Here is a 25,257-nt window from a genome sequence, read left to right on the forward strand (position 1 = left end):
TGTCGATCCTTGCCAATTCGTCCTTCACTTCCGACTTGAGCCCTGCTTCGAAGTACGGGATGTACGCTCGATCGGGCAGATCCAAGTAAGAGATGATTTGCTGGAATTCAGAGGCGTATACCGACGCGCTGGTCTGTTGTCAGATCTTCTGCAACTTCCGCTCAGCTGTTCTGGTGGCGTCGATATCTCCGAATGTTCGTTCCAGATGTCTTCGGAAATTGCCGTAATTTTCGAAGATTTCGGTGGTCGTTGCTGACCATTCTTCCGACGACTTTTCGTAGTAGTCTCTGATGTGGGGTTCGAGCCAGTTCCAAGCTTGGCCTCGCAAGTAGGTTGACACAAAAATCACCTTGCTGGCTTCGCTAGGTAGCTTGATTTTGTTCACGTCGAGGTGCATGTCCATCTGAGTGAGGAATCCCCGCAACTTGGTTCGGGTTCCTTCGAAGTACTCAGCCTTGGGCAATGTCGGTGCCTTGATGGCGTTGGCGGGAGCGGAGGCGATGACCTGCTCTTTGAACTGAGCGAGGTAATCGTCAACTTCACCAAACTTGCTTTTTGCTCCGGATCCCAGTTCGTTGAGCTTGGCGGTCAGCTCCTGGATCTTCCGTTCGAGTATGGTGATCTTGCTCCTCTCCTCCACTAGCGTTCTCTCGAGTTCTGCATCGGAGTCTTCCTCGGCCTGGGAAGCCTTGACGGGCTCCTTGCCGGTTTTCTTTCCTCCGGTAACGTGAGACCTGTTGTCGGGTTTGTTGACTCGAAACTATATTCGAGACGGTCTTCAATGTGTTACGCACTGCGTAACTGGTCACAGTTATGTTAGAAGCTTTCCTGATTATACTTGCCTGTGCTGATCCTCCAACGTCAACGATCTGCCTCTCAACCGAGCTGTTGCTGCGCACAGTCTTATTCCAGCCTAAATCCTTTTGAGGGTATCGAGGAACGATGCCAGGTAGAGCGCCGAGTAGATCTATACCGCAGTATTGGTCTGCTCGTAGGTGTTGTCAAGTGATAATATAGTTAACGAGTCAACGTGGTTCCAAAGGTAAACACAAGTAACAATGTAGGATTGAAGACGAAGAACTAAACTAAGTACATGAGGGAGTGTCCTTATATATCCTTCGCTTCCTGGGGTCGCCAGTGCTCCTGGGGTATATCCTACACCCCGGGGTAGATCGACCCCTCTGAGTATATCCTACCCCGTGCAGGGATATACTCCTCCTGTGATCACGTGGTTGCTTGATTGGCTCTCGGTGGCCCATCTGTGTACCCGGTGGGTCACCACTGATTGGTGACGGGTAGGTCCGTAACACCCGGGGTGTGTCACGGTGCGAACCGTGATGCTTAGTAAGAGGAAGATCACGGCACGTGATCTCCGACCTGTTTATCTTGAACTTCAATTCTAGATCCTGTTGTAGCTCTTCGAGCTACGTCTTGTATATTAGCCTGCCCCTGCCTGTGCCTGTACCTGTCAATGGGAATCTGATCTGTTACGACCTGTCCCTGCCAGTCATCTCCTATCATACCGTCCTGCCAGCCCGCACCCTGACAGGGTGTAGGATATACCCCAGGAGCACTGGCGACCCCAGGAAGCGAAGGATATATAAGGACACTCCCTCATGTACTTAGTTTAGTTCTTCGTCTTCAATCATACATTGTTACTTGTGTTTACCTTACGACCTTGTTGACTCACTTACTATATTATCACTTGACAACACCAACGAACAGACCAATACTGCGGTATAGATCTGCTCGGCGCTCTACCTGGCATCGTTCCTGATACCATCAAAAGGACTTAGGTGTCAGGGTGCGGGCTGGCAGGACGGTATGATAGGAGATGACTGGCAGGGACAGGTCGTAACAGATCAGATTCTCATTGACAGGTACAGGCACAGGCAGGGGCAGGCTAATATACAAGACGTAGCTCGAAGAGCTACAACAGGATCTAGAACTGAAGTTCAAGATAAACAGGTCGGAGATCACGTGCCGTGATCTTCCTTTTACTAAGCATTACGGTTCACACCGTGACAGTACCCCCTCCCTTAGAGCCGAGCTCCGTCGAGGCGAGGCTTGTGCGGGTATCTTCGGTGGAAGTTCCGTATGGTTTCGCGGGCGTGGTCCAGGTATTCAACAGGCTCTTCAGTGGGTTCGTCGTAACCAATCCATTTGACGGTGTACTTCAGACGCGGGCCTCCTCGGCCTCGTCGTTCCCAGCGGGAATCTAAGATGTCTTCAACTTCCCATTCTTCCAGTCCTTCGACTTCGACAGGCGGTGCGGGTTCAGTAACTTGTCCATTTACCGGGTTCGTGGCGGCAGGCTGTAGCAGGCTGACGTTAAACACAGGGTGGATCTTCATACTAGCAGGCAGTTCGAGCTTGTAAGCGTGTGCACTTATAGCTTCTAGGACCTTAAAGGGGCCTAGGTTCTTCCAGTCCAGTTTCTTCTGCGGGCGGAGGGTTCGGATATTCCTGGCGTTCAGCCAGACCAGTTGTCCAGGACGGTATCGGCGGGCAGGGGCGCGGTGACGGTTCGTTTGTTCTTCGTATCGGGCTTGTGCGGACAGTATCTCGGCGCGGACGTACTCAGTCAGTTCTTGCATTCGTGTAGCGAACTTTTCCGCGTCTCGGGTCGCAGGGTGACTGGCAGGCTGGGATGGTTCGAACCCGATGCGGGGGTGGAACCCATAGTTCGCGTAGAACGGAGAAACTCGGGTGCTCTCGGAGTAATGAGAGTTTGCAGTGAATTCGGCCAGCGGGAGCCATTCAGACCAGTCATCCTGTAAGTAGGACACATACGCTCGGAGGTATTGTTCCAGTACGGCGTTCGCGCGTTCAGTCTGGCCATCAGTTTCCGGGTGATAAGCGGTTGACAGCAGGTTGGTGATTCGCAGGCGCTTTGTCAGGTGTTTCCAGAATTGGGCCACGAACTGGGGTCCTCGGTCAGATACAACGGTATTCGGCAGGCCGTGCAGTTTCCAGACATGACGGGTGTACAGGCGGGCGACTTCTTCAGCGTTGCAGGTTCCCTTGCAGTGTATGAAGTGCTTCATCTTGGTCAGACGGTCTACCACGACTAGGATGGCGTCGTAACCGTAGCTCAGGGGCAGGTGCGTGATGAAGTCCATGCTGATATCTTGCCAGGCTCTCTCAGGTACGGGCAGTTGTCTCAGGATCCCTTGACGGACTTCTCGGGCGGGGGTGATACGGCGGCAGGTATGGCAGTTCTTGGTCCAGTCGCTCACGTACTGGTATACTCTAGGCCAGTAGTATTCTCTGGACAGCAGTTCATAGGTCTTCGACCGGCCAGGGTGTCCCACGGTGGGCTTGTCATGACACAGGCGCAGTATTTCAGCTTTCAGTTCATCGTTGTCAGGGACGTACAAGCGGTTCCGGTAGTAGAGGTAGTTGCCTCTTCGTTCGCAGTCGGCAAGTGTAATCTCAGGGTGACGGCTAGCGTTCTTGTCTAACGCTTCCAGGATAGATTGTACTACTTTATCTTGGTTGTAGGCTTCCAGCAGTAAATCCTTGATCGTAGATGGTGGTTCGGGCAGGTCTGGCAGTTCAGGTGGAGTGGTTGTAGTGACTCCGTTTCTCTGTCGTGTTGTGACGTTTATCTGTAGGTTTTCTTTCTTCAGAACAGTCTGGCTCTGATGCGCTAAGCGCTCATCCCCCTCTTTAGGGATATCCTCTGACCTCCTGGTCAGGGCGTCGGGCTTTGCACCTTGTTTTCCGGGACGGTACGTGATCTTGAAGTTAAACCGGGACAGGAATTCAGACCATCGGGCTTGGCGGCGGTTCAGGAGTTTCGTTGTCGTGAAATATTCCAGATTGCGGTGGTCAGTTATGACCTTCACGGGCGAGGGTGTGCCCTCCAGTTCGGGACGCCACTCTTCGAAGCAGCGGATTATGGCTAGCAGTTCTTTATCGTATATCTCATAGTTACACTCGGCGGCGGAGTGTTTTTTCGAGAAAAATGCGATAGGGTGCAGTATTCCAGCGTCATCGTACTGAGACAGTACACCGGCAGAGACAAAATCAGACGCGTCTGTTTCCAGGACTATCTCCTTGGACCAGTCAAACGCTTTCAGAACCGGGGCAGATGTAAACGCCTTCTTCAAGGCTTCGAAGCTCAGCTGGCAGACAGGTGTCCATTCGAAACGGACGTCTTTCTTCGTGAGTCTCACGAGCGGGGCGATGACTTTCAAGAAGTCTCTGATAAAGCGGCGGTAGAAGTTGCCGAAACCAATAAAGGCTTGCACATCAGTCAGACAGGTCGGTGTTTTCCAGTTCACGATCGTTTCGATCTTGTCGGGGTCCATACGGATACCATCTTCACCGATGATAATACCAAGGAACTTCGTCTCGGACACACAGAATTCGCATTTCGATAGTTTTGCGAACAGGCCTGCCTCTCGGAGGCGCTGGAGGACTTTTCGTACATGTTCTATGTGTTCCGCACGCGTGCGGCTGTAAATCAGGATATCGTCCAGGTAAGCAGTACAGAAACAGTCCAGGTACTCTCGTAACGTGTCGTTGATAAATCGTTGGAAGGATGCGGGGGCTCCAGTTAAACCAAATGGCATCACCAATGATTCGAACAGTCCTAATCTCGTACGGAAGGCAGTCAGGTATTCTTGTCCCTTCGCAATTCGCAGATTGTTGAAGGCGGAGATGATATCAATCTTCGTAAAGAACTTCATCCCTTTCAGGTTATTCAGGGTTTCCTTGGTCAGCGGCAACGGGTAACGGTCCTTAACAGTGATTGCGTTCAGTGCACGGTAATCCACGCAGAAGCGGAGACCTCCGCCGGGTTTCTTCACGAACAGAACAGGCGAGGCAGCGGGCGAGGAGCTGGGCCGAATGAACCCTTTCCTCAGGTTATCTTCGATCCAGTCTTTCAGGACCTCGAGCTCATTTCGGGACATGGGATAGAGGGGCCCAAAAGGTAAGGGTTTGTCCTCTTGTAAGACCATCTTGTGGTCGTATGATCGGTGGGGTGGCAAGCGCTCGGCTTCCTTGGGTGAGAACACTTCGGCGAAGTCTCTAAACTCTTCAGGCAGTGCAGACACGGGGTCAGGTTCAGTGTCGGTCTTGGGGTTCAGTGCAGTCTCGATGTCCGCGGTTGTAATTGCGAACATGCTGTATTTCTTTCTTGCATACGCAGCACACGCAGCTAGCGATACGGCTGCAATGTCTCGTTTCTCGAGACCAGTTGGTCGTGCAGGCAGGTTCCTCGGACGGGACTTTACAGGTAGCAGGCGGTTCTTCAGCGGTAGCAGGCGGTTCTTCAGTGGTAGCAGGCGGTTCTTCAGCGGTAGCAGGCGGTTCTTCAGTGGTAGCAGGCGGTTCTTCAGTGGTAGCAGGCGGTTCTTCAGCGGTAGCAGGCGGTTCTTCAGTGGTAGCAGGCGGTTCTTCAGCGGTAGCAGGCGGTTCTTCAGTGGTAGCAGGCGGTTCTTCAGCGGTAGCAGGCGGTTCTTCAGTGGTAGCAGGCGGTTCTTCAGCGGTAGCAGGCGGTTCTTCAGTGGTAGCAGGCGGTTCTTCAGCGGTAGCAGGCGGTTCTTCAGTGGTAGCAGGCGGTTCTTCAGTGGTAGCAGGCGGTTCTTCAGTGGTAGCAGGCGGTTCTTCAGCGGTAGCAGGCGGTTCTTCAGCGGTAGCAGGCGGTTCTTCAGCGGTAGCAGGCGGTTCTTCAGCGGTAGCAGGCGGTTCTTCAGTGGTAGCAGGCGGTTCTTCAGTGGTAGCAGGCGGATCTTCAGTGGTAGCGGTCTGCTCAGGACCGGGTCTACCAGAGTTCAGTTCGGGGGCTTTCGGGGCGGTTCAGACATTTTCAGACAGTCAACTCCTAGGGGTAGGAGCTACGTAGTGTCAGGGTGCGGGCTGGCAGGACGGTATGATAGGAGATGACTGGCAGGGACAGGTCGTAACAGATCAGATTCTCATTGACAGGTACAGGCACAGGCAGGGGCAGGCTAATATACAAGACGTAGCTCGAAGAGCTACAACAGGATCTAGAACTGAAGTTCAAGATAAACAGGTCGGAGATCACGTGCCGTGATCTTCCTCTAACTAAGCATCACGGTTGTCAGGGTGCGGGCTGGCAGGACGGTATGATAGGAGATGACTGGCAGGGACAGGTCGTAACAGATCAGATTCTCATTGACAGGTACAGGCACAGGCAGGGGCAGGCTAATATACAAGACGTAGCTCGAAGAGCTACAACAGGATCTAGAACTGAAGTTCAAGATAAACAGGTCGGAGATCACGTGCCGTGATATTCCTTTTACTAAGCATTACGGTTCACACCGTGACATAGTTGGCGAGATAGAACAAAAATTAAATATGGGTAAAAAGAGTTGTTTTCTAGATCCCTAGCTAGATAGATGATTTTACTATATTTAATTTAATGGAGTTTTGGTTGATGTATTTACATTTGAAATTAATACACTAGTTAGGGTGCGCCACTCGCTTGCCGAATACATTAGCGGCCTGATTTGTCTTCGGGATTACATCAAACGTTCGGACGCGTCACGTGGGGATAATGATAAAGCTGTAGACAACCATGTCTGCGAAGTCCACCCGGAAAGCACAACAACTTGACGGATTGTTTGCCTAGAGCGAGACAAATCATTCCTCCTCAACATACCCTTGCATGATGAGCGACCTGCTGAATTATATTCTCACTAACGAGGAAGCATTCCGAAGGTAAAGGACCAAGTCTCAAAGAGGAGCCGTAAAGCCCACCGAAATAGAGGAAGAATATCATGCTAACCTTCAGTTTTATATTCTCAGAAACCGTTTACCTTCCCTATACTCCGATTTTACCCCTCAGAAGAAGACAAACCCCGATGGCTACTTTGTTAACGTCGCCGCATGGGAACAAGCACTCAACCGAGCCGCAAAGTACGGCTATACCTCCTCACGTGGTGTGCGGGTGCGTTCCGGCTCGACTATATCAGCTAAGAGCGGAACATCGCCTGCGAAACGAAAGAAGACAGACCACCTGATTCTGCGAACGGATGAGTCGCTGCTCCGGGATTTAGAGAGTCCAGAGTGGGGGAGACCCGTAGCTCTAGGCACTGTATTTGTGGGTCTATTATCTACCTTTTGGATGGCAGAACTGTCGAGCTAACCAATGGGTGTTCTAGGATGAGGCAGTGCGCAACAATTTAATGATCCCATTGCCAGTTTACAAGACCACTGCTGGGCTTTTGCAAAAGAAAAGCCTGTGGAAGCTTATTGATCCAGGGGTTCTGAGTCCTTGGAATGTTATGGGCTGGGGAGTGCGGCAACTCAAAGGCTTTGTCGTAGGTTCTGAGAGCGATTCGGCACCGAAGCTGCAAGTGCAGGAGCTGGTCTTGGTAGAGAACCTACGGGAAGCAGCAGACCTAGCAGTTAAGAGAGCCACAGGCGGCAACTCATCCAAGCTTGACCTTATTTACTCCAAGGAAAGCTTTGTTGAAGAGTTCGCGGCCATACTAAATGATGCTACGGAATTATCAGATGCAGATTTTGATGTCTTGTTGCTTTATTTATCACGCGATAGCAGTGCTATTGCGTATGACGGCAAGGTTAGTTGGACTATATAAGGATGACCAGAATACCCTGATACTGACCGATTGATCGCTAGACAATCAAGTTCAAATCGGCAGATGAATCGCCGGAGATCACCAAACAGGACACAACCATTGCATCCATCAAGACGTTGGTGTCGACAATATCGAAACAGGTCACAAGCCTGGAAGGAAAGATCGCTGAGCTGACAGCGTCTGCAAAGACGGCCTTGGCAAATAAGAACCGCATATCAGCGCTGTCCGCTGTGCGTTCCAAGAAGATGGCTGAACACAACCTCCAGCAGAGATTTAACACCCTAATGCAGCTCGAGGAGGTTTATTCCAAGATCGAGCAAGCTGCCGGCCAGGTGGATATGGTGCAGGTCTTACAAGCGAGTGCTGGTGTGCTTCGTAGTCTTCATACTCAGATCGGCGGTGCGGAGAGAGTTGAGGACATTGTTGAGGAATTGCGGGAGGAGATGAGCAAGGTAGATGAGGTCGGAAGCATCATGAACGAGGCCGGCCCGGTCATTGACGAGGGAGAGATTGATGATGAGCTTGCGGAGATGGAGCAGAGCGACAGAGAGGCGAGAGAGAGGGAGGAGGCAGAAGTCACCAAGAACAGGCTTGCCGAACTGGACAGTGTCAAGCAAGCCTCTGATGAGGCCTCCCGCCGAGCACGTGCAGCCGAAGATGCGAACTCGGCGCTCACAGATAGCATTGTTGACAGGCTCTCCAACATGTCTGTCGAAGACCGCCCGATGCAAGCAAACTGAGACTGTCCAAAATGTGGAAGAGGAATTTGTATTAGCGAAAGGAGAATTTGCTCTTCTGGGTGACTCTCAATTCGAGTTCAATGTGGTTTGTTTTGAGATCACCCGGATAGGTCGATGACATGATTGGCATCGGTATCTGGGCCAAACTCAACGCCTCCACCATTCACTGGTAATCCAGCACCCTGGGGCTTGGGTTGTGGTTGCCTATTCCCAGACGGAGATGAAGTTTCTACAGGGATGGTTGAACGTGCCTGGGCCTCACTTTTTTTCCGCGCATTCGCGATCAAACGCTTGAAATCTTCATCGTGGTTATTTGACCACTCCTTGGCATCGAAGTCCTTGCGCATCACATTACTGGAAGTGGTGAATGGCGACGGCGCCGTCGCATGACCACCCTGTGTGCGTTCCCAAATTTCCAGTTCTTGGAGCAACATCCGCTTAGACTTGGGGTGTTTGGAGTCGCAATTTGCATTCCACAAGTTCATCCATTCCGTGTGACGTCTCTGCAACAACTGTTTTTGTCCCCAGTCCGGTATTCCAAGATCACGGAGCTTCTTCCGCAATGCGTTATCCTTTAATATGGAGTAGTTTATGGCCGGAAGCCGCTCGGGCTGTTTGCTGGGGAGGGTAAGGCCTTTTTGGGATGCGTCTTTTAATGAGCTGTAATTGTTGTCCAATTAGCGCCATGTTCTAAATCTATGCAATTGAATTAACATACCCGAAAGACGCTGGCTTTGTAGGGGTCTTCTTGGGTGCCTCTTCTTCCTGTTGGTGTATATTCAGGTGCGGAAACACTGCCTCTTCCTTCATTTTTCGATGGCATATTGGGCAAGCAACCAACCCATCTTCTGTGAATCGATTAGAATGGTCTGGTATCCGTGTGATGAAAGTGTCATACCGGGCATATATTCTTCATCGTCCTGACTATCATCAATGACCTCGGGTACGATCTGAGGAACAGTCTGCTCTTCTGCCGAGCTGTTTATGGATCTTTGAGAGCGAGTTCGTCGGCCTGGCGAACTTGTTTCTGGGACCTGTAGCTGCTCCTCTTCCACCTGATCGACCTTCCGCTTCTTTCGGGCCGGTTTCTCTATTTTTTCTTGCCCACTAGCAAGGCGAGTTTTTTCTCTTCTTGCAAGGTCGAGTACACCAGGTCGTGCCAATTTGAACGCGTCGACGAGTTCCTGCACTGCCCAATTACGACGAAGTTTGAGCTCCTGGTCGGAGCTCCGACAAGCCGGACATTTGCCTTCGGCGCTGAGGCAACGGCGAATACACAACGAGCAAAATGTGTGACTGCAGGACGTTATAACGGGGTTATCAAAGAAGTCTTTGCAGACTTGACATCGTAGTGAGGATTCGAACGGCGCGAGTAATGAAAGTGGCGTTTCCAACCAATCGGTGGAGTCGGCGAGCTCGAACGACTGATCCATTGAATCGAGGCCTAGATGCTGAGCTTTTGAGCCTTTTTCTGTGGAAATCCCAACCAAAGTCGCCCGGCAATAGCTAACAAAGAGAGTGTGAGTGGAGAGCCGCCTGAGCAGGAGACCGCAAATGCCAAGACCCGCTGACTGATACGCGTTAAGTGGTTGAGCACGCGTCGGAGCAACTTGCACTTCGGCAGCAACCATGGACTCGAAATTGTATCTGGCTGAGAATATTCTCAATGAGCGGCGCCCTGTATGATTTCCGCTATGCCCTTCTGACAAGCCGGAGCTTACTAGTATTAGGTCACATATCGCTTATTGAGCCGCGCGCTCAAAGTGCACGCCGACCGAGCCAAACAGTAAGCTCTGTGTTCGCAGCAGCAGAATTCGGATGTGGAATTGACGCTGACGATCCGTTGCAAAGTATCCTTTTTGAATTCCACCGCAACGAGAACGCGAAGAAGCCACAGACCGTCCACGCAACCTACGTCATCTCCGGTATCCAGAAAGCGCCCGAGCCGGCCAGTACGAACGACCATGCGGACGATGAAGATGAGATGATGCAAAGTAGTCCCTACTTACCCAGCTCAATACCGAACCAGGATGCATCCTCGGACTCGATTCGGACTACCTCCATTGTGTTGGCACGCGAGGAAGACCTGGAAGGTCCGTAGATTCAATGTTGGTGATGGACCGATTACTGAATGAGTCGGGCAGATGCAAAATCAACATTCCAATCGATATCTACAATCCATGTCTACAGTCTTGAGTCTGCAGCTCTGCCGGATCTGAATGTGTTGGTCGATGCCAATCGGGAGATTGCAAGTACACACGGGCAGGACGATCCATTGGAGTGCGGGAAGCAATGGGGCATGATCCAAAGTCGGAACGTCAAGGTAGGCCATGCATTACTTGAACAAGTTCGTCGCTATCTAATGTTTCTATGTTCCAGCGGAGAACTGGCGCGCGTCCACCGCCCCCCGCTGCTCCAACTGTGAAGGCACCGGCTGCAAAGGCATCGAAGCCTTCGATTGCGTCGACAGTGCCTGCTAAACGGCCGCTACAAAAGGAAGCATCACCAGCAAAGACGGAAGCTACCAAGTCCGATGAACCGAAGTCTGAGACATCCTCTGCTGCCAACTCCCAGGCATCCTCGAAGCCTTCGGGTAAAGTAGTGCCGGCCAAGCAGAAAGGCAATCTTTTCAGCTCTTTCGCCAAGGCAAAGCCAAAGTCAAAAGCATCAGCTCCCGCAGAACCGGTTCGTTCAATCTCCTGTGCTGTAAATCGCTATCATATTACGTAATTTGTTTCACTAACTTTGACTACAGGCTGCACCGAGTGCAGAAGATAGTTAGTTAATCCTACTTGGCTAGAAACCATTAGCTAACCTGATCTAGTTGTCCTCGATGATGCATCTGAAGAAGAGGCAGAAGATTTGTTCCCTGATAGCACCGATAAAACAGCAGTAGCAAACCGCGAAAACAGGAAGGAGCGCGAGGAAAGGCTCAAGAAGATGATGGACGACGACGATGATGATGAGGCTGACGGTATACCGTGTTCCTCAACCACCAACCTGAAAACAACCAACTGACCTGAATCCAGACGAAGAAATGCCCGATGCCGATGAGGAGCCACGGGAGCCCACACCTGTTGAACAACCGCCACCATCTAAGCCAACTGAACTTAAAGAAGAAGTGACTGTGCAAGGTGGACGGCGGCGAGGCAAGCGGCAAGTCATGAAGAAGAAGACGGTCAAGGACGAAGAAGGGTACATAGGTTCGTGCTTACCGCCCAGGTTCCTTTGTCTGGTGAGATGTTCTAATTTTTTGTAGTCACCCGGGAAGAAGCGACATGGGAGTCTTTCTCTGAGGATGAGCCGGTGCCTAAGAAGAAGCCCGCGGTTAATGTTTCCAAGGCGAAGGCTGGTAAAGCAGCGGGGCAGGGAAATATCATGTCTTTCTTTGGGAAGAAATGAGGTGGTATTATTGAGTTATTGAGATGTCCAATGAATTTTTCGAAGCATAGACATTTAACACCAAAGCACCATGCACATGCACATCCAACACATTCTATGTCAAATGCATCAACCCCAAAAGGGAATTCCGCGATGTCGATCTGATCCACATTTGCTGTGGGGAAGAGTGTGATTGTGTCGTGACCGATGTCACCCGGTGTACGGAGGACTTCAGATTCCTATGTTATAGGGAATTGCCCTGGAGTTTCTAAACAGGGCCGTGTAGCTCAAAAGATCCTTGTCAATAGCACGGAGAGATTAGCGCGTAGTGGAATGTGACCCTGTCTAGTTGGGATCGATATCCATTCCCTCTTTTTTACCCCGGTCTTTTCCCTATAGCAGTACAAGTCTATCGCTCACTTTTCGCCGACCTGATACTTGCACTATGGTCCTTTCTGCCGTGCTTACAGTCGCTTTGCTGGGCCTTCAGACTGGCGCTCTCCCAAATAGAGACGACCCAGCCATCTTGCGACGTGCCTGCCCAGACTACACCTCCTATGCATCAACACCTCAGTGAGTGTCTACAGTCTCATAGAGATGTGCCAAATATATTCTAATCGAGGCCTTAATGACACAGCACTCCCTATAGTGGTGGTCCCTTGAACCTTCCCTTTCAGCGACCTGCGGAACCATGTCGGACATTCTCATCACCCGCCGTGGAGAAGGTCATTGACGACATCACTTCGCGTTTAGTCGATAAAGACCTGGCTCAGCTCTTTCGAAATGCATTCCCGAATACCCTCGATACTACGATTCGGTGGCATACGAACGGATCAACAACATCAGGCACCAATGCGAGGCGGGACGGCGCGCAATGGACCGGCGCGCAGACCTTCGTCGTAACGGGTGACATCAACGCCGAATGGCTGCGTGACTCAACCAACCAGATCACAAACTACCAGAAACTGGCTGCGAAGGATAAGAGCCTTTACTCGCTCATCCTAGGCGCCATCAACACCCAGTCCGAGTTCGTTATCCAGTCGCCCTATTGCAATGCTTTCCAGCCACCGGCTCTCAGCGGCATCAAGCCAGAAGCCAGCAGTCAAAAGGATACTGTGCATCCTGCCTATGATGAGTCTTTTGTATTTGAGTGCAAATATGAACTTGACTCTCTGGCCCATTTCCTACAGCTAGGCACTGAGTTCTATGAGAACACTGGTTCCACCGAGTTCTTAACCGAACGATGGTACAAAGCGCTGCAAACTGTCCTGAAAACTATTGATGCGGAGTCCCAGCCCACATTCAATTCGCAGGGCCACTTCGTTCAAAATCAGTACACGTTCCAGCGAGAAACCACCATTGGCACTGAGACCCTTAACCTAGCTGGTGTTGGCAACCCGCTAAACAGCGAGACCGGTCTAATTCGCAGTGCCTTCCGGCCTAGTGATGATGCTACGATCCTAGGCTTCTTCATTCCACCCAACGCTATGATGTCCGTGCAGCTCCAAAAGACAGCGAAAGTCATCAAGGCCGCCGGTGGGCCTGCAAGTCTCGTTGCAGATCTGCAGGAACGCGGCACCAAACTAGCTCAGGCAGTTCGCGATCACGGTATTGTTCAACACACCAAATATGGAGATGTTTACGCCTTTGAAGTCGATGGGTACGGGTCACGAATTCTCATGGATGATGCTAACATCCCATCACTACTCTCGTTGCCCTACCTCGGATTTCTAGACAAATCAGACCCCGTCTATCAGAACACACGAAAAATGATCACGGACAAGGCCACGAATCCGTACTACCTGGTAGGTCCGCAGTTCCACGGCATTGGTGGCCCACACATCGGTCTTGAGAACGCCTGGCCCATGTCTCTACTTGTCCAAGCCATGACCTCTGACAATGACGCTGAGATTATTGGAAATCTCAACCTCGTTCGTAACGCTAGTCTGCTCGGGCTTGTCCATGAATCTATCAATGTGAACAACATCAAAGAATACACCCGTCCGTGGTTTGCGTGGGCGAACTCGGTCTTTGCGCAAACTGTTCTTCAGATTGCTGCTGAGAGGCCTCATTTGATCTTCGGTATCAATGCGAAACCTTATACTGTCTAAGAAGGTTGACAAAATGCCTGCTTGGTGATTGGGCTTCTTTGGCGTTTCCTGAGAATACCCGTCAATATTAAACCTCTTCGTCCTTGTATCATTATCTCCATTCCTTGCATGATTTTTCGAATGTGGTAATTTTTTTTTGTCAATTCATTCATTAGAAGTTCGGCACTTTTTTCCAACCACCTTGTCTAGCTTGAACCTCAAGATGGGTTAGATAACGTTGCGGCATGTCCCAGGTACCCAAACGGGCCGTTCCGAAAGTCCTAACCTTGGAAGGGACCCACTTTAAAAGTCGACAAAAAGCCACCTGACTTCAGGGCTGAGTCAGTTTGCCAGCAAATTCCAAATTAACTCCACAGAGGATCAGACTGGTACTCCATCGGAAAGCGAACGTCAACTGTCCGCTATACAATGAACACATGATGGGATCCACTCCACCCTTTTTTGTTATACCTCTTTTACAAACTCTTCAATACCTTCATCCATTCCACTGGAGATGGTCCAATACTTGCACGAGCTCATGGATTTTTTTCAAGAAAAACCTGTCCAACCCAATGTTATTCTAATTTTAGTACCGATTGCTCTAGGGCTTATTTCTTGACAACCTAGTAAGCGAAGAACAAAAGATCCCCTATCTCCCCCGCGGCGGCTAACGGCCCTCGGATCCGATATGTTGTTGGCCATGTCTTGATGTCCATCTTAATCCTTGAGACCGTGGAGAAGCAAGCCAAAGGCTCTGACCTCGGGAACAAGAAGCCTCCCTCCAGTCGCCACCTACTCCAAACCACTGCTGTCCTCTACCACAAAGGCGGCGTCCATTTTCTCTTCAATGGCATCGGTGTTGCCTGCTTCTACTGGATATTGCACTCCTGGGTGGTAGAAATATCGAGCATTTTTTTTTCCCCAGTCCAGTCGCATATACCATTGCATCAGTCCTACTAGCCGAGTACCATTTCTTCTGGACCGCGCACATTGTCCTTTCGCGCAACCAGATGCACCTCGTATCTAAACTCTATGACTACCAACGGTGGAAAGCCCTAGTAATTCCCACTTTGGTCTATGCCGTGGCCGATGCGGTGATGATATATGCGCCAGCTCTATTCAATAGCGACCTCGCCCCTTCGGACGAGGAAGTCACGATGGTGGAAATGTCGTACCTTGTGGCATCTGATATCCTGGTAGCTGGGTGCATGCTATTTGACCAATTATTCCTCCTTCTTCCCTCTTACGTAGTGTTAATACTGGTCCAGACGAGTCTTCTGCCGCCCGCCTGCAAGACGCTAGTCTCAATGCCGACACAGCAGCAGTGGGGTAGACAGGTGAAGGAGATCTTTGAGGCTAACGGAGGTCCGCTTCGAGCACAGGAGGCGGGCGCGGATGGTAGGGGTGGCACAGGTGCTCTGGTGTCTGCAACTGCATGGAAAGATGTGTTTTTGTTTGTTTGGGGTTGCCACGTTGGTGCATTGCACGATCTACTTGCTCTAGAAGGGAATGCCAGCGTCGCTGACTACACCTTCATGCCTGGTTTCTCGATGCGAATTGGTCTTGTGGATCAACTAGGTCGTGGGTTTAGTTATGGAGAGGGGGAGGATGACAAGGGGAATTATCAGTATGGCAGCCAGGTTTCTCCGAGATAGCTTCCACTGTCTTAAAAGACCAACCAAAAGACGATCAAAGGCCACCAACACTGCGGACTATTCTTGTTGTACTGATAAATAATCCTCCCTAGTAATTGAGATCAACTACGTTCAACATCCATAAACTAATGCAGAACCCAACTTTCCGTCCGACTATCGACCGTCTCTTCTCAAGCGTCTTTCACCGAGTGCGAACCACCTTTATCTTCTCCCTCGGTGTCAATCCCGCCACAATCACTTCACTTCTGCCGCTGACTGAATGACCCCGCGCATCACGACTAATCTGCTCAATTCTAACCCGACGTCTTTCCCAGCTTTGTATAACCTACACCTTTCATAATCTACTGTGCTTCTCGAACACTCTTTGACAGAGCCCTGATTGGCATGAATTTGAGCAAGACAGAGTCATACCTCTAACATAGACGTTGTCAGAAGAACAATCTTTGGTAAGTTCGAGGATACTCATAAGCTGTTCCATGAACATTTTCGCAATCAGGACTTGATGATAACCTAGTTCTCGCCTGTTGGCAATTGGTTCCTTACCCTCAAAAGGGAAGGCTGCAGAAATCCTATCAAATTGCTACCAGCAAGCTCCCAATTTACATGACATTCCCAAAGTGCGTGAGCCCGTCCAATGCAATCGGCGAGCACCACGTATCCCAGTTCTCGCGCGGCACATTTCCAGGCAGAAAGAGGTCCGCTGGGTCCCCTTCGGTCGTATGGGCATGATCGATTCTGTAGCCCAGCTTGCGATGTCGCCAGCGTACAATCTCGGGAACTTTGTCTGCTTCTTCCAACTCTGTGGTGCAGGAGGAGATGTCATGTATTCGTACATGGTGGCGTGAAGGTTGCGGTGCAGGTCTGTCTTGTTCCGATTGCGGATGTCTAGTTGCGGGATTAGGGGCTCGCTGTATGGGGCTGTTGCAGGGAAGAGATTGTCGGCCAATCTGATGTTGTAGTTAGTGTTGCGGGGAAATGAATCGATAGCTACATAAGTATATAGGTGTATTGGACTATTTCATGGACTATTTCATGATTGGAAGTACAAGGCTATTTGATGCAGAGAAGACCAAGCTCGGTCAACTGAGAAGAGTGTGAGGAGAGCCACTTGTCCGAGGCTGAAGTGCTGGTCTGCTTTTTGTGTTTGATGGAGGGGAGTTTTGCATTTCTGTCGTTATTTTTTGGGTATATGGTATTAGAGTCCGAGTTGATTGGTCCTTGTCTTTGTTTAGGGCACTCATGTCTGCGTGCCCTGCGTTTCCTCGAATCGGCAAACGGCTTTCTTCATCGCCCACAAATGCTCCTTGACATCCTGGCAGTTCCACCGCTTCTTCGATTTGGGTTCCAACATTCTTTTGATACATGTCATGAGATAATCCGCAACTGATGTTCCATTGTCCAGCACAGTCGAGCCATGATCGATCTTGGCGGCGAAGTCCGCAGGGAAAATGGTGCGCTCAGCTGGATCCTGGCCTGACCCGCGAGTCAGATCACTCAAGACAAATTGTCTCTCCATCTTCGTATTTAAACGATAGATAGTCTCGAAAAGAATGACGCCAAGCGCGTAAACATCGAGCTTTTCGTCGATCTTGTATTCGTCAAAGTAATCCACTGATGAGCTCGGGTCGCTTGGAGACGCAGACAGATTGGCTGGAGGACGATAGAACTCGGTTCCAACTACCCGCTGTATTTTTGGCCCCTCTCGATATGGTGTCACAGTGCCCTGAGAAGGCTTGTTGATGTGAGAAATGTCGGCCACGAGACCAAAATCTCCAATGCGAGGACAGCAGAACTGGGTGGGAGAAGCTTCACTGGAGCTGCAAGTATTGCATGTGCCTGTTGTGCTGCTATCTGGTGCAGAAAGGAAGATATTTGCAGGCTTCAAGTCACGATGCACGATTCCTTTTGAGTGCAGGTACTCTACACCCGAAACAATGTCCATCACGAGATTCAGCGAGGGCAGTAAGTGGAAGCAGTGGCGTCTGGCGAGTGAAAGTTCATCGTACTTCGGAGCGGCTTGAGGGTTTAGGTATGCGCCGAGTGAAATAGGATGGAGTGACATTTGGATGTGAAGAATAACCGCGGGGGGTTGCTGACCGGGCCGGTAACGGGGTTGAACTTGAAGCTTAGACTGATCTTGGCTCAAACCATCAGTAAAGATGTCGTCGGTTTCTCCGAAAGTAGATGTTTGTCCAACAGAAGTGTTCCCATGGAAGGTACGGGGAATGGATTCAATTTCATCATCTTCCTCATGCAATCCCTTTCGGGAGCTTTTCTTGGACTGATTGGACGAGGCTGTCCCGTGGCTATCCCAGCGATGAACGCTCTCGGTAAAGCTATGATCTTCAGGCAGAGAACTTGACTCGGACTCGAGCTTTGAATTTTCTGAATATCCGAAGACAATCCCCATGCTCGATTCGTTTGGGCTATCTGGAGATGACAAATTGTTTTGCGAGTTTTCAAAAGCTGCGTGAGAAGGGTGGTATTCGGCTGAAGGCGGGTGAGAGTGATGAGCCTGCTCGACCCATGCCCCATAGTATCGAACAATATTTGGATGCTCAAGGCGGGCAAGCGTTCGAATTTCCTTCATGATAACCTCGAGCTGATTTTGACCTCCAAATTGCAGTTGCTCAAGTCGCCTTTGGCTGAGAGGAATTTTCTTAACGGCATAGTCTTGTCCATCGATATGGTTTGTAACGTGGTACACTTCGCCGAAGGACCCGCGGCCCAAGATCTTGAGTTCCTGGAATTCGACGGAATATCTTGACAGCTGGTTGTATGGCGGGGCTGTTGGAGAATGGAAAAGAGGAACCCCTACAGGCGAACTGCCAAACAAAGGTATTGAAGGGTTGGGGAAGTTCATTGGCTCATTGGGAACGGTTGGAAGGAAATCCACCTTTTTAGAAGGAGGTAGCTGTTTCCTAAATGATGAAGCTGGTTCGGTGTTCCGCCGGAACAGAGTAGGACTTTCCACATCTTCAACGCTGGGTCTCCTTGTAGAAGGCTTTGTAATTAAGGCGCGGTCCTCGCCGGAGCTAATTTTCGAAAATCGTGCACCAGGTTCATGGAAATTCATCTCCTCGAGGGCAGATATACTAAGCAAGTCGAGGTTATCCCGATAATTCTGCCTACTTGGCCCCATTTCCTCTTTGTCAATGCCATCGGCCAAGATACCGTGAGTCGACAGGAACTGAGATTTGAATTTGTAGAGTTTCTTGCCAAGATACTGAGCCTCAGGGCTGTGTCGACTGAACGGTTTATTAGAGCCGCGTTGGGCATTGAGAATATCTGCTGCTCGACTCTGACAGTAAAATTCCAAGAGGGCGGCTGTCATCACAGTCGCATGTTGATCAGCATTTACACCTGCCAGATCTTGTGGTAATGTTGATCTATCGCCGAAGGAGATCGAAGAGTCTGCATCTGCAGAACCCGAGTCTTTCGGAACTTGCTTGGTTTGGTCCTTCTTCGAGCCGCGGGATTGATTCTCTGGAGGATGTCGAGGAGTAGATGAACCACGTTCCTGAATTTGACTTGCCTCTGAACCTGAGTCAGAATCTGAGTCCGATGATATTTCTGCTGCTGATCGGAACATCGACATATTGATTCACTTTCATTCCAATAGCACTTCCAATGACGACTTGAATTAGTGCTGTGTCAGCGCCATTGGCGATTAAAGGCGAAATACAAAGTCAAATTTGAAGAGAAGAAGAAGAAGAAGATGGGAAAGAAACTCGCGGCCAAAAGTCGATATAAACCGCGCTGTCTTGCGGAGCCTTGGGCTGATTGTTGCCCCGCAGTATAAATAAGAGAGCCCTTTAATCAAGGGCAATGATGCAAAACCGAAAAAGGAGTAAAGTGAATAGGGGCCAGATACCCCTTGGACGGAGATGCCACGTTGGAATTGAGATCAAAAAGATGTAAACATGTCACAGAAGCCTAGCGGGGCGATGATTATCTCAAGCTTCCATCGGGTTCTACTAGAACGTCTCTGGAAAGGGCGTATGGTATACGGATCTTGGCGGAAGATTCGAAGGTTTCTGAGGATAGAAGATCAAACCATTCGTTCAGGAAATTCCGTAAACATATGCAATGAAGAAGTAGACAAACACTTGGCCTTGAGATAGAGTCATTCGATGCCAAGCCCAGGGAGGCGAGTTATCCGTTGTCGAACCCGTGGACTTGGCGGGCCTCAAAGGTGCAGTTATGGTAAAAGATCATGCCTATTTACCCAATGTTACTATTCACATATACACCCTTTATTTAAATTAAAATGCAAGGCTGCTACCTGACATGCGAAGCCACGAAAAGAAAAAACCCAGAGCTAAATGTGGCCTCGACCTTGTGACCAATCAGACCCCCGAATTTGGTTTCAATTTAACTTATCTTATCGCACGTGACTCTCACGCGTAAACGTCACGTCGAAAGCGCGACGGCGCGACTCTCACTAGGAGTTGCCCGCTCAGCACATTCTCAATTTTACGAGTTCACCCTCATTCCATATCGTTTCCACCACGAACTCGGACTGTGACTCTGTGAACCTCAGCTTCGGAGTCGCCGTCATGCCGGAAGCTATTTTCCCTCCCCAGAAGCGGGTGCTAGGCGACGCGGCTAATAATTCCAACGGTATCTTGAAATCTGCGAGTGCCATCAAAAAGCGGAGACTCGACAACGAACATTCTGTGCAGTTTACGCCATCCTCACAGATTGCTCGGCGAAAGATTGGCTCGACTCAACCGCAGAAGAGTCAATTCGAAGAGGAGGTGCTCGAAAAGTTGACGCAGGATATCGGCGACTTGAAGGAGAATAACTCAGAGAAGGACCAGCAATGGGAGCGCCCTCCGCTTGGCGAATTTGATGAAACCAAGGAAACCATCTGTTTTCAACAGATTGATGCGGAAGAAGCAATGCTCATGGGAAAGCCGGCCATTCGGCTTTTCGGTGTCACCGAGGTAAATGTCCTTGCCATTCGCTGGCTTTTCGTATCTAACAACCTTAATAGGCCGGACAATCGGTCTGCCTCCATGTCACTGGTTTTGAACATTACCTTTACATCGCCGCTCCTGTAAGCTTCACCAAAGCGGATTGCGACCCTTACAAACATTTCCTAGAGCAAAAGCTAGGCCAGAGCTTTACCGCAATCTCCTCCGTGCAGCTCACAATGCGCGAGAACATCTATGGATTCCAAGGAAATCAAAAGAGCTATTATATAAAGATCACGGTTACTGAGCCAAAATTGGCTGCTCGATTGCGAAGTGCGTTAGAGACTGGGAGTGGAAGCATGAACTACAAGGGCATGTGGAGCGGTGCAGATGGAATCCTCACATTTGACAACATTCAATACCTTCTAAGATTTATGATCGACACCGGGCTGGCTGGAATGGCTTGGGTCGAGGCAATGGCTGGTAAATATCGTCTTCTTGGACAGAGTCAACGACTGTCCAACTGCCAAATCGAAGCTTGTGTGGACTACACCAACATGGTAGCCCATCCACCAAATGGGGAATGGGCTAAAATGGCACCTCTTCGCGTTCTCTCCTTTGATATTGAGTGTGCAGGACGGAAAGGTATCTTCCCGGAGCCCAACATGGACCCAGTGATCCAGATCGCCAACGTTGTTACTCGATACGGAGAGACAAAACCATTCATCAGAAACGTCTTTGTACTCGATACCTGCAGTCTGATTGTCAATACCCAAATTCTGGAATTTGAAAAGGAAGAGAAGATGCTCAACGCCTGGCGCGATTTTGTGGAAAAAGTCGACCCTGACGTTATTATCGGATACAATATTGCTAACTTCGATTTCCCTTACCTACTCGATCGCGCCAAGCACTTGAAATGCACAGGGTTCCCCTATTGGACTAGACTGAAAGGTTTCAAAACAGAGGCGAAGGATGCAAATTTTTCGAGTAAGCAAATGGGCAATCGAGACACGAAAGCCACGAACACAAACGGTAGAATTCAACTTGATCTTCTCCAATTGGTTCAGAGAGATCACCAGTTGAGAAGTTACACTCTCAATTCCGTATCCTACGAGTTTTTGAAGGAGCAAAAGGAAGACGTTCACCACACGATGATTACTGAGCTGTTCAACGGTACCCCGGATTCGAGACGACGACTCGCAGTGTACTGTCTGAAAGATGCATATCTACCGCAACGATTAATGGACAAGTTGATGTGCCTGGTTAACTACACAGAAATGGCAAGAGTCACGGGGGTGCCGTTTAATTTCCTCTTGTCTCGAGGACAACAAGTCAAGTTCATCAGTCAACTGTTCCGGAAAGCCCGAGAGCAGCAACTCGTTATTCCCAATTCTAAGCCCCAGGATGAGCAGGATTATGAAGGTGCTACTGTCATCGAGCCGAAGCGAGGTTACTATGGAGTGCCTGTTGCAACCCTCGATTTCGCATCACTGTATCCATCAATCATTCAAGCTCACAACCTATGCTACACGACCTTGCTTAACAAGAGCAGTGTTGAGAAGTTGAACCTGAAGAAGGATGACGATTACATCGTCACTCCAAATGGAGACATGTTTTGCACGACCAAAGTTCGCAAAGGCCTTTTATCCCAGATTCTGGAAGAGCTGCTGTCGGCAAGAAAGCGCGCGAAGAGGGAGTTGGCTACTGAGACCGACTCCTTCAAAAAGGCAGTGCTGAACGGTCGTCAACTCGCTTTGAAGATCAGCGCAAACAGTGTCTACGGTCTGACGGGTGCCACAGTGGGTAAACTACCTTGTCTTCCCATTGCCAGTAGTACGACGAGTTATGGCCGTCAGATGATTGAGAAGACAAAACAAGAGGTAGAAGCTCGCTACACGATCGCCAACGGTTACTCGCATGATGCTGAAGTCATCTACGGCGATACTGATTCCGTCATGGTCAAATTTGGCGTCACCGAACTCGCAGAAGCGATGCGGCTTGGCCAAGAAGCAGCAGACTTTGTTTCTTCAAAGTTCATTGCGCCCATCAAGCTTGAATTCGAGAAAGTATACTTCCCTTATCTCTTGATCAACAAGAAACGATACGCTGGCCTGTACTGGACAAACCCCGACAAACATGACAAGATGGATACGAAAGGGATTGAGACAGTCCGGCGTGACAACTGCCTGATGGTTCAAAATGTCATTGAAACCGTGCTAAACAAAATCCTGATCGACCGAGATCTTGATGGTGCGCAAGAGTAAGTCAATTTATCCTTCAACCCAGCCTATCAAGAGACTAACATAATCTCTAGCTACGTCAAAGCCACCATTTCGGATCTGCTTCAAAACAAGATCGACATGTCGAAACTAGTCATCACGAAAGCGTTATCTAAGCGTAAAGAGGACTACGCAGGCAAACAAGCACATGTCGAACTTGCTGAGCGCATGCACAAGCGTGACGCAGGTTCTGCACCAACACTTGGTGATCGGGTAGCCTACGTCATGATCAAGGGTTCCAGTGATTCCAAGGGCTATGAACGAGCTGAAGATCCCATCTTCGTTCTGGAGAACAACATTCCCATTGACACCAAGTACTACCTTGACAACCAGCTTACAAACCCACTTAACCGTATTTTCGAACCCATCTTGGGTGAGAAGAAGGCAGGCCAGTTGCTCACTGGCGAGCATACCCGGTCTATCACCAAAGCGGCGTCGAACCTCGGCGGGCTGATGAAGTTCGCCAAGAAAACACAGACTTGCATGGGCTGCAAGAAGCCCCTTTCCAGCAAGGACGAAATGGAGGGTGCCGTCTGCTCGAACTGTCGCCCTCGCCTCGGTGAGCTTTACACGAAAACCCTCACCAAGGTCTCTGATCTAGAGGTCCGATTCGGGCGCCTGTGGACTCAGTGCCAGCGATGCCAAGGTAGTCTTCACTGTGAGGTCATCTGCTCCTCCCGTGATTGTCCGATTTTCTACATGCGCATGAAAGCAAAGAAAGATGTGGAAGATTCACAGAAAGACCTGTCCCGATTCGACTTTGACGCTGGTGCTTGGTAATGAGAGGTAGCTCTCTATTGTATGACTTTCCTTTTTTGTTCTTGAATAGCTGGCTTTTTGAGTGGCACTGTTAGGCCTTTAGCATCAGTGGCGTTGGAGCTTGAAAACAATGTGCAATGAGATTGAAATTATAACAAGCAGCGGCTCGTTTTTTCTTTTTTTTTTCTTTTTTTTGGCCATCTTTTGCCAGATCCAATGAGACTGTAGGCCGAGTGGAAACACGATCGATAACAGGAACAAGAAATCATCGGACTGAAATAATCAGGTTGAACAACGGATTTCTAGTCAATCTCCAAGAATTTCTCTCTACTTTTTGTTCTCTGTCGTATGTTTAAAGCCCGGAAGCGCGTCATCTGCGAAGCCGAACTCTTGGCGCGGAGTAGCTGCCGATCTTCAATTTCACCATGACTTCCAAGTCCAAACCCACCATGAATCCCACAGTGGAGGATGAAGTTGGCGATGCCCATACTAATCCAAATGCCCAACCCAATGCAAATGATATATCAGTCCCATGGTCGGAGGTATGCTTTTGTGGCGCTAGACGCAACCCGAAATATGGACATTTTGATGGGAGCTGTAACTGACCAGCTTTTTCTTTGCGACCAGATTTTCTCCCGTCACGAGGCCGTTCTCTGCTCCCATCTCGAAATGCTTAGCATGGTGAAGGAGCAGATTGCTCCGGAGGTCAATGGCTTCCAAACCGTCTCGTCAATGGTGAACAAAACAGTGTTGGCGATGAACCAGCTGAAGATAGCTAGAAAACACATGGTGAGTAGTCTGTTCAATTTCCTTTCTCAAATCTCATCACTGACTGTTTCTTGTGTAGATGAGCAGTAGGTTCCACCGAACTCCTCCCCCCGGAAACAAGAAAGCAACCCTACCCCGCCCTTTCACCAAGCAAATGAAAACCGGAATTGACATGATAGTCTTCAGAAACCGCAACACCCTCAACCTCCAGTTCCTCTAACTCTTCCAACCCCACACAATCGACTGACACAGAGGCCAATACCCGCAAGAAAAGACGCAGAATCTCGAGGGACACCGACACAGACCGTCCTGGGGCTACGGACGAGACGCGAGCTCCCAAACGATACCGTGACTCCTCCTTCCAGCCAAGCACCGAGCAAGATGGAGAATTTGTGTCGTTTTCACTTGGAACAGAAGATATCTCCGCAGAAGTCCAGCGACGACTGAAAATCAAGGAGGAGCAACGTTTGAAAAAAGAAAACCCCAAAGCGGATAAACGCAAGCGCGATAGTCTCGCCTCAGATGAAGGTGAATCGCCTATTACATCCAGGCCTCGGAGAAAACGGTTTAGGCTGGGAACTGCGTATCAGAGATCTAGTGATTTGGCGGACAATGACGCGGGTTCTCCGAACAAGAAACGACGCACATCGCCCTAAACAAAATACGGAATGCTTTGCAAGAGATCTTGAGCAATGCTGGTCCGTTACTCGGTTTCTGTGTGCTTCTATCGAGTTTGCGGTTCGTCTACTAGCAGATTCTCAACACTCGGGGAAGAGGCAATAATACTTGTGTTGGGCGATACTGCTGACAGCCCTTCCTGAAGCTCTTCTTCGAAATTATACCTCCTCGGTTATAGTTCCTGATGTCTGTCCTATTGATCGCTGTCCAGGTATGGTTTCTGTCCATCGAATCACAACCCCCTATAAGTAGCCTCTTCTCACGATAGTCGGAAAAATAAGGTACGAGGTTGGTATGAGTAGAGGCATAAACCAAAGGAATGGCTGTGATCGAAACCTCGAAGAACTGTCGAGTGAGAGGAGAGCGTGAGCAAACAGATGTCAATCAATCAATCAAAGTTCAATTAAC

The 25,257-nt window shown here is 49.8% G+C and overlaps 9 protein-coding genes across 9 annotated transcripts; 6 read left to right on the forward strand and 3 right to left on the reverse strand.

Moving 5' to 3' along the window:
• Positions 1-5,076: 5,076 nt before the first annotated feature.
• Positions 5,077-6,068, reverse strand: Pdw03_6317 (Allantoate permease; the record flags this gene model as incomplete). Its single annotated transcript, XM_066101308.1, has 2 exons — positions 5,077-5,798; positions 6,062-6,068. The coding sequence occupies 2 exons, from the start codon at positions 6,066-6,068 to the stop codon at positions 5,077-5,079; spliced, it is 729 nt and encodes a 242-aa protein (XP_065956391.1).
• Positions 6,069-6,646: 578 nt separating this feature from the next.
• Pdw03_6318 (Vacuolar sorting protein SNF7 family protein, putative) lies at positions 6,647-8,320 on the forward strand (the record flags this gene model as incomplete). The annotated part of the gene is made up of 4 exons (XM_014680128.2): positions 6,647-6,696; positions 6,784-7,078; positions 7,140-7,562; positions 7,622-8,320. 4 exons carry the CDS (start codon positions 6,647-6,649, stop codon positions 8,318-8,320), a joined length of 1,467 nt encoding a protein of 488 aa, XP_014535614.2.
• Positions 8,321-8,418: 98 nt separating this feature from the next.
• On the reverse strand, positions 8,419-9,753 carry Pdw03_6319 (DNA repair protein (RadR), putative; the record flags this gene model as incomplete). Its single annotated transcript, XM_014680127.1, has 3 exons — positions 8,419-8,980; positions 9,039-9,168; positions 9,219-9,753. 3 exons carry the CDS (start codon positions 9,751-9,753, stop codon positions 8,419-8,421), a joined length of 1,227 nt encoding a protein of 408 aa, XP_014535613.1.
• A 196-nt stretch (positions 9,754-9,949) lies between these two features.
• On the forward strand, positions 9,950-11,722 carry Pdw03_6320 (DNA polymerase subunit Cdc27; the record flags this gene model as incomplete). The annotated part of the gene is made up of 9 exons (XM_066101309.1): positions 9,950-10,000; positions 10,051-10,106; positions 10,172-10,413; positions 10,465-10,643; positions 10,700-11,005; positions 11,076-11,097; positions 11,145-11,294; positions 11,350-11,523; positions 11,580-11,722. The coding sequence occupies 9 exons, from the start codon at positions 9,950-9,952 to the stop codon at positions 11,720-11,722; spliced, it is 1,323 nt and encodes a 440-aa protein (XP_065956392.1).
• Positions 11,723-12,146: 424 nt separating this feature from the next.
• On the forward strand, positions 12,147-13,812 carry Pdw03_6321 (Six-hairpin glycosidase; the record flags this gene model as incomplete). Its single annotated transcript, XM_066101310.1, has 2 exons — positions 12,147-12,274; positions 12,339-13,812. 2 exons carry the CDS (start codon positions 12,147-12,149, stop codon positions 13,810-13,812), a joined length of 1,602 nt encoding a protein of 533 aa, XP_065956393.1.
• Positions 13,813-14,801: 989 nt separating this feature from the next.
• Pdw03_6322 (Six-hairpin glycosidase) lies at positions 14,802-15,446 on the forward strand (the record flags this gene model as incomplete). The annotated part of the gene is made up of 1 exon (XM_014680125.1): positions 14,802-15,446. The coding sequence occupies one exon, from the start codon at positions 14,802-14,804 to the stop codon at positions 15,444-15,446; it is 645 nt and encodes a 214-aa protein (XP_014535611.1).
• A 1,237-nt stretch (positions 15,447-16,683) lies between these two features.
• On the reverse strand, positions 16,684-19,044 carry Pdw03_6323 (Acyl-CoA dehydrogenase/oxidase; the record flags this gene model as incomplete). The annotated part of the gene is made up of 1 exon (XM_014680124.2): positions 16,684-19,044. The coding sequence occupies one exon, from the start codon at positions 19,042-19,044 to the stop codon at positions 16,684-16,686; it is 2,361 nt and encodes a 786-aa protein (XP_014535610.2).
• A 961-nt stretch (positions 19,045-20,005) lies between these two features.
• Pdw03_6324 (DNA polymerase) lies at positions 20,006-23,424 on the forward strand (the record flags this gene model as incomplete). Its single annotated transcript, XM_014680123.1, has 3 exons — positions 20,006-20,395; positions 20,446-22,625; positions 22,680-23,424. 3 exons carry the CDS (start codon positions 20,006-20,008, stop codon positions 23,422-23,424), a joined length of 3,315 nt encoding a protein of 1,104 aa, XP_014535609.1.
• Positions 23,425-23,828: 404 nt separating this feature from the next.
• Positions 23,829-24,827, forward strand: Pdw03_6325 (uncharacterized protein; the record flags this gene model as incomplete). Its single annotated transcript, XM_066101311.1, has 3 exons — positions 23,829-23,945; positions 24,031-24,199; positions 24,358-24,827. The coding sequence occupies 3 exons, from the start codon at positions 23,829-23,831 to the stop codon at positions 24,825-24,827; spliced, it is 756 nt and encodes a 251-aa protein (XP_065956394.1).
• Positions 24,828-25,257: the final 430 nt, after the last annotated feature.

This window comes from Penicillium digitatum, chromosome 2 (assembly GCF_016767815.1).
Source record: "Penicillium digitatum chromosome 2, complete sequence".
In the NCBI taxonomy this organism is placed as follows: domain Eukaryota; kingdom Fungi; phylum Ascomycota; class Eurotiomycetes; order Eurotiales; family Aspergillaceae; genus Penicillium; species Penicillium digitatum.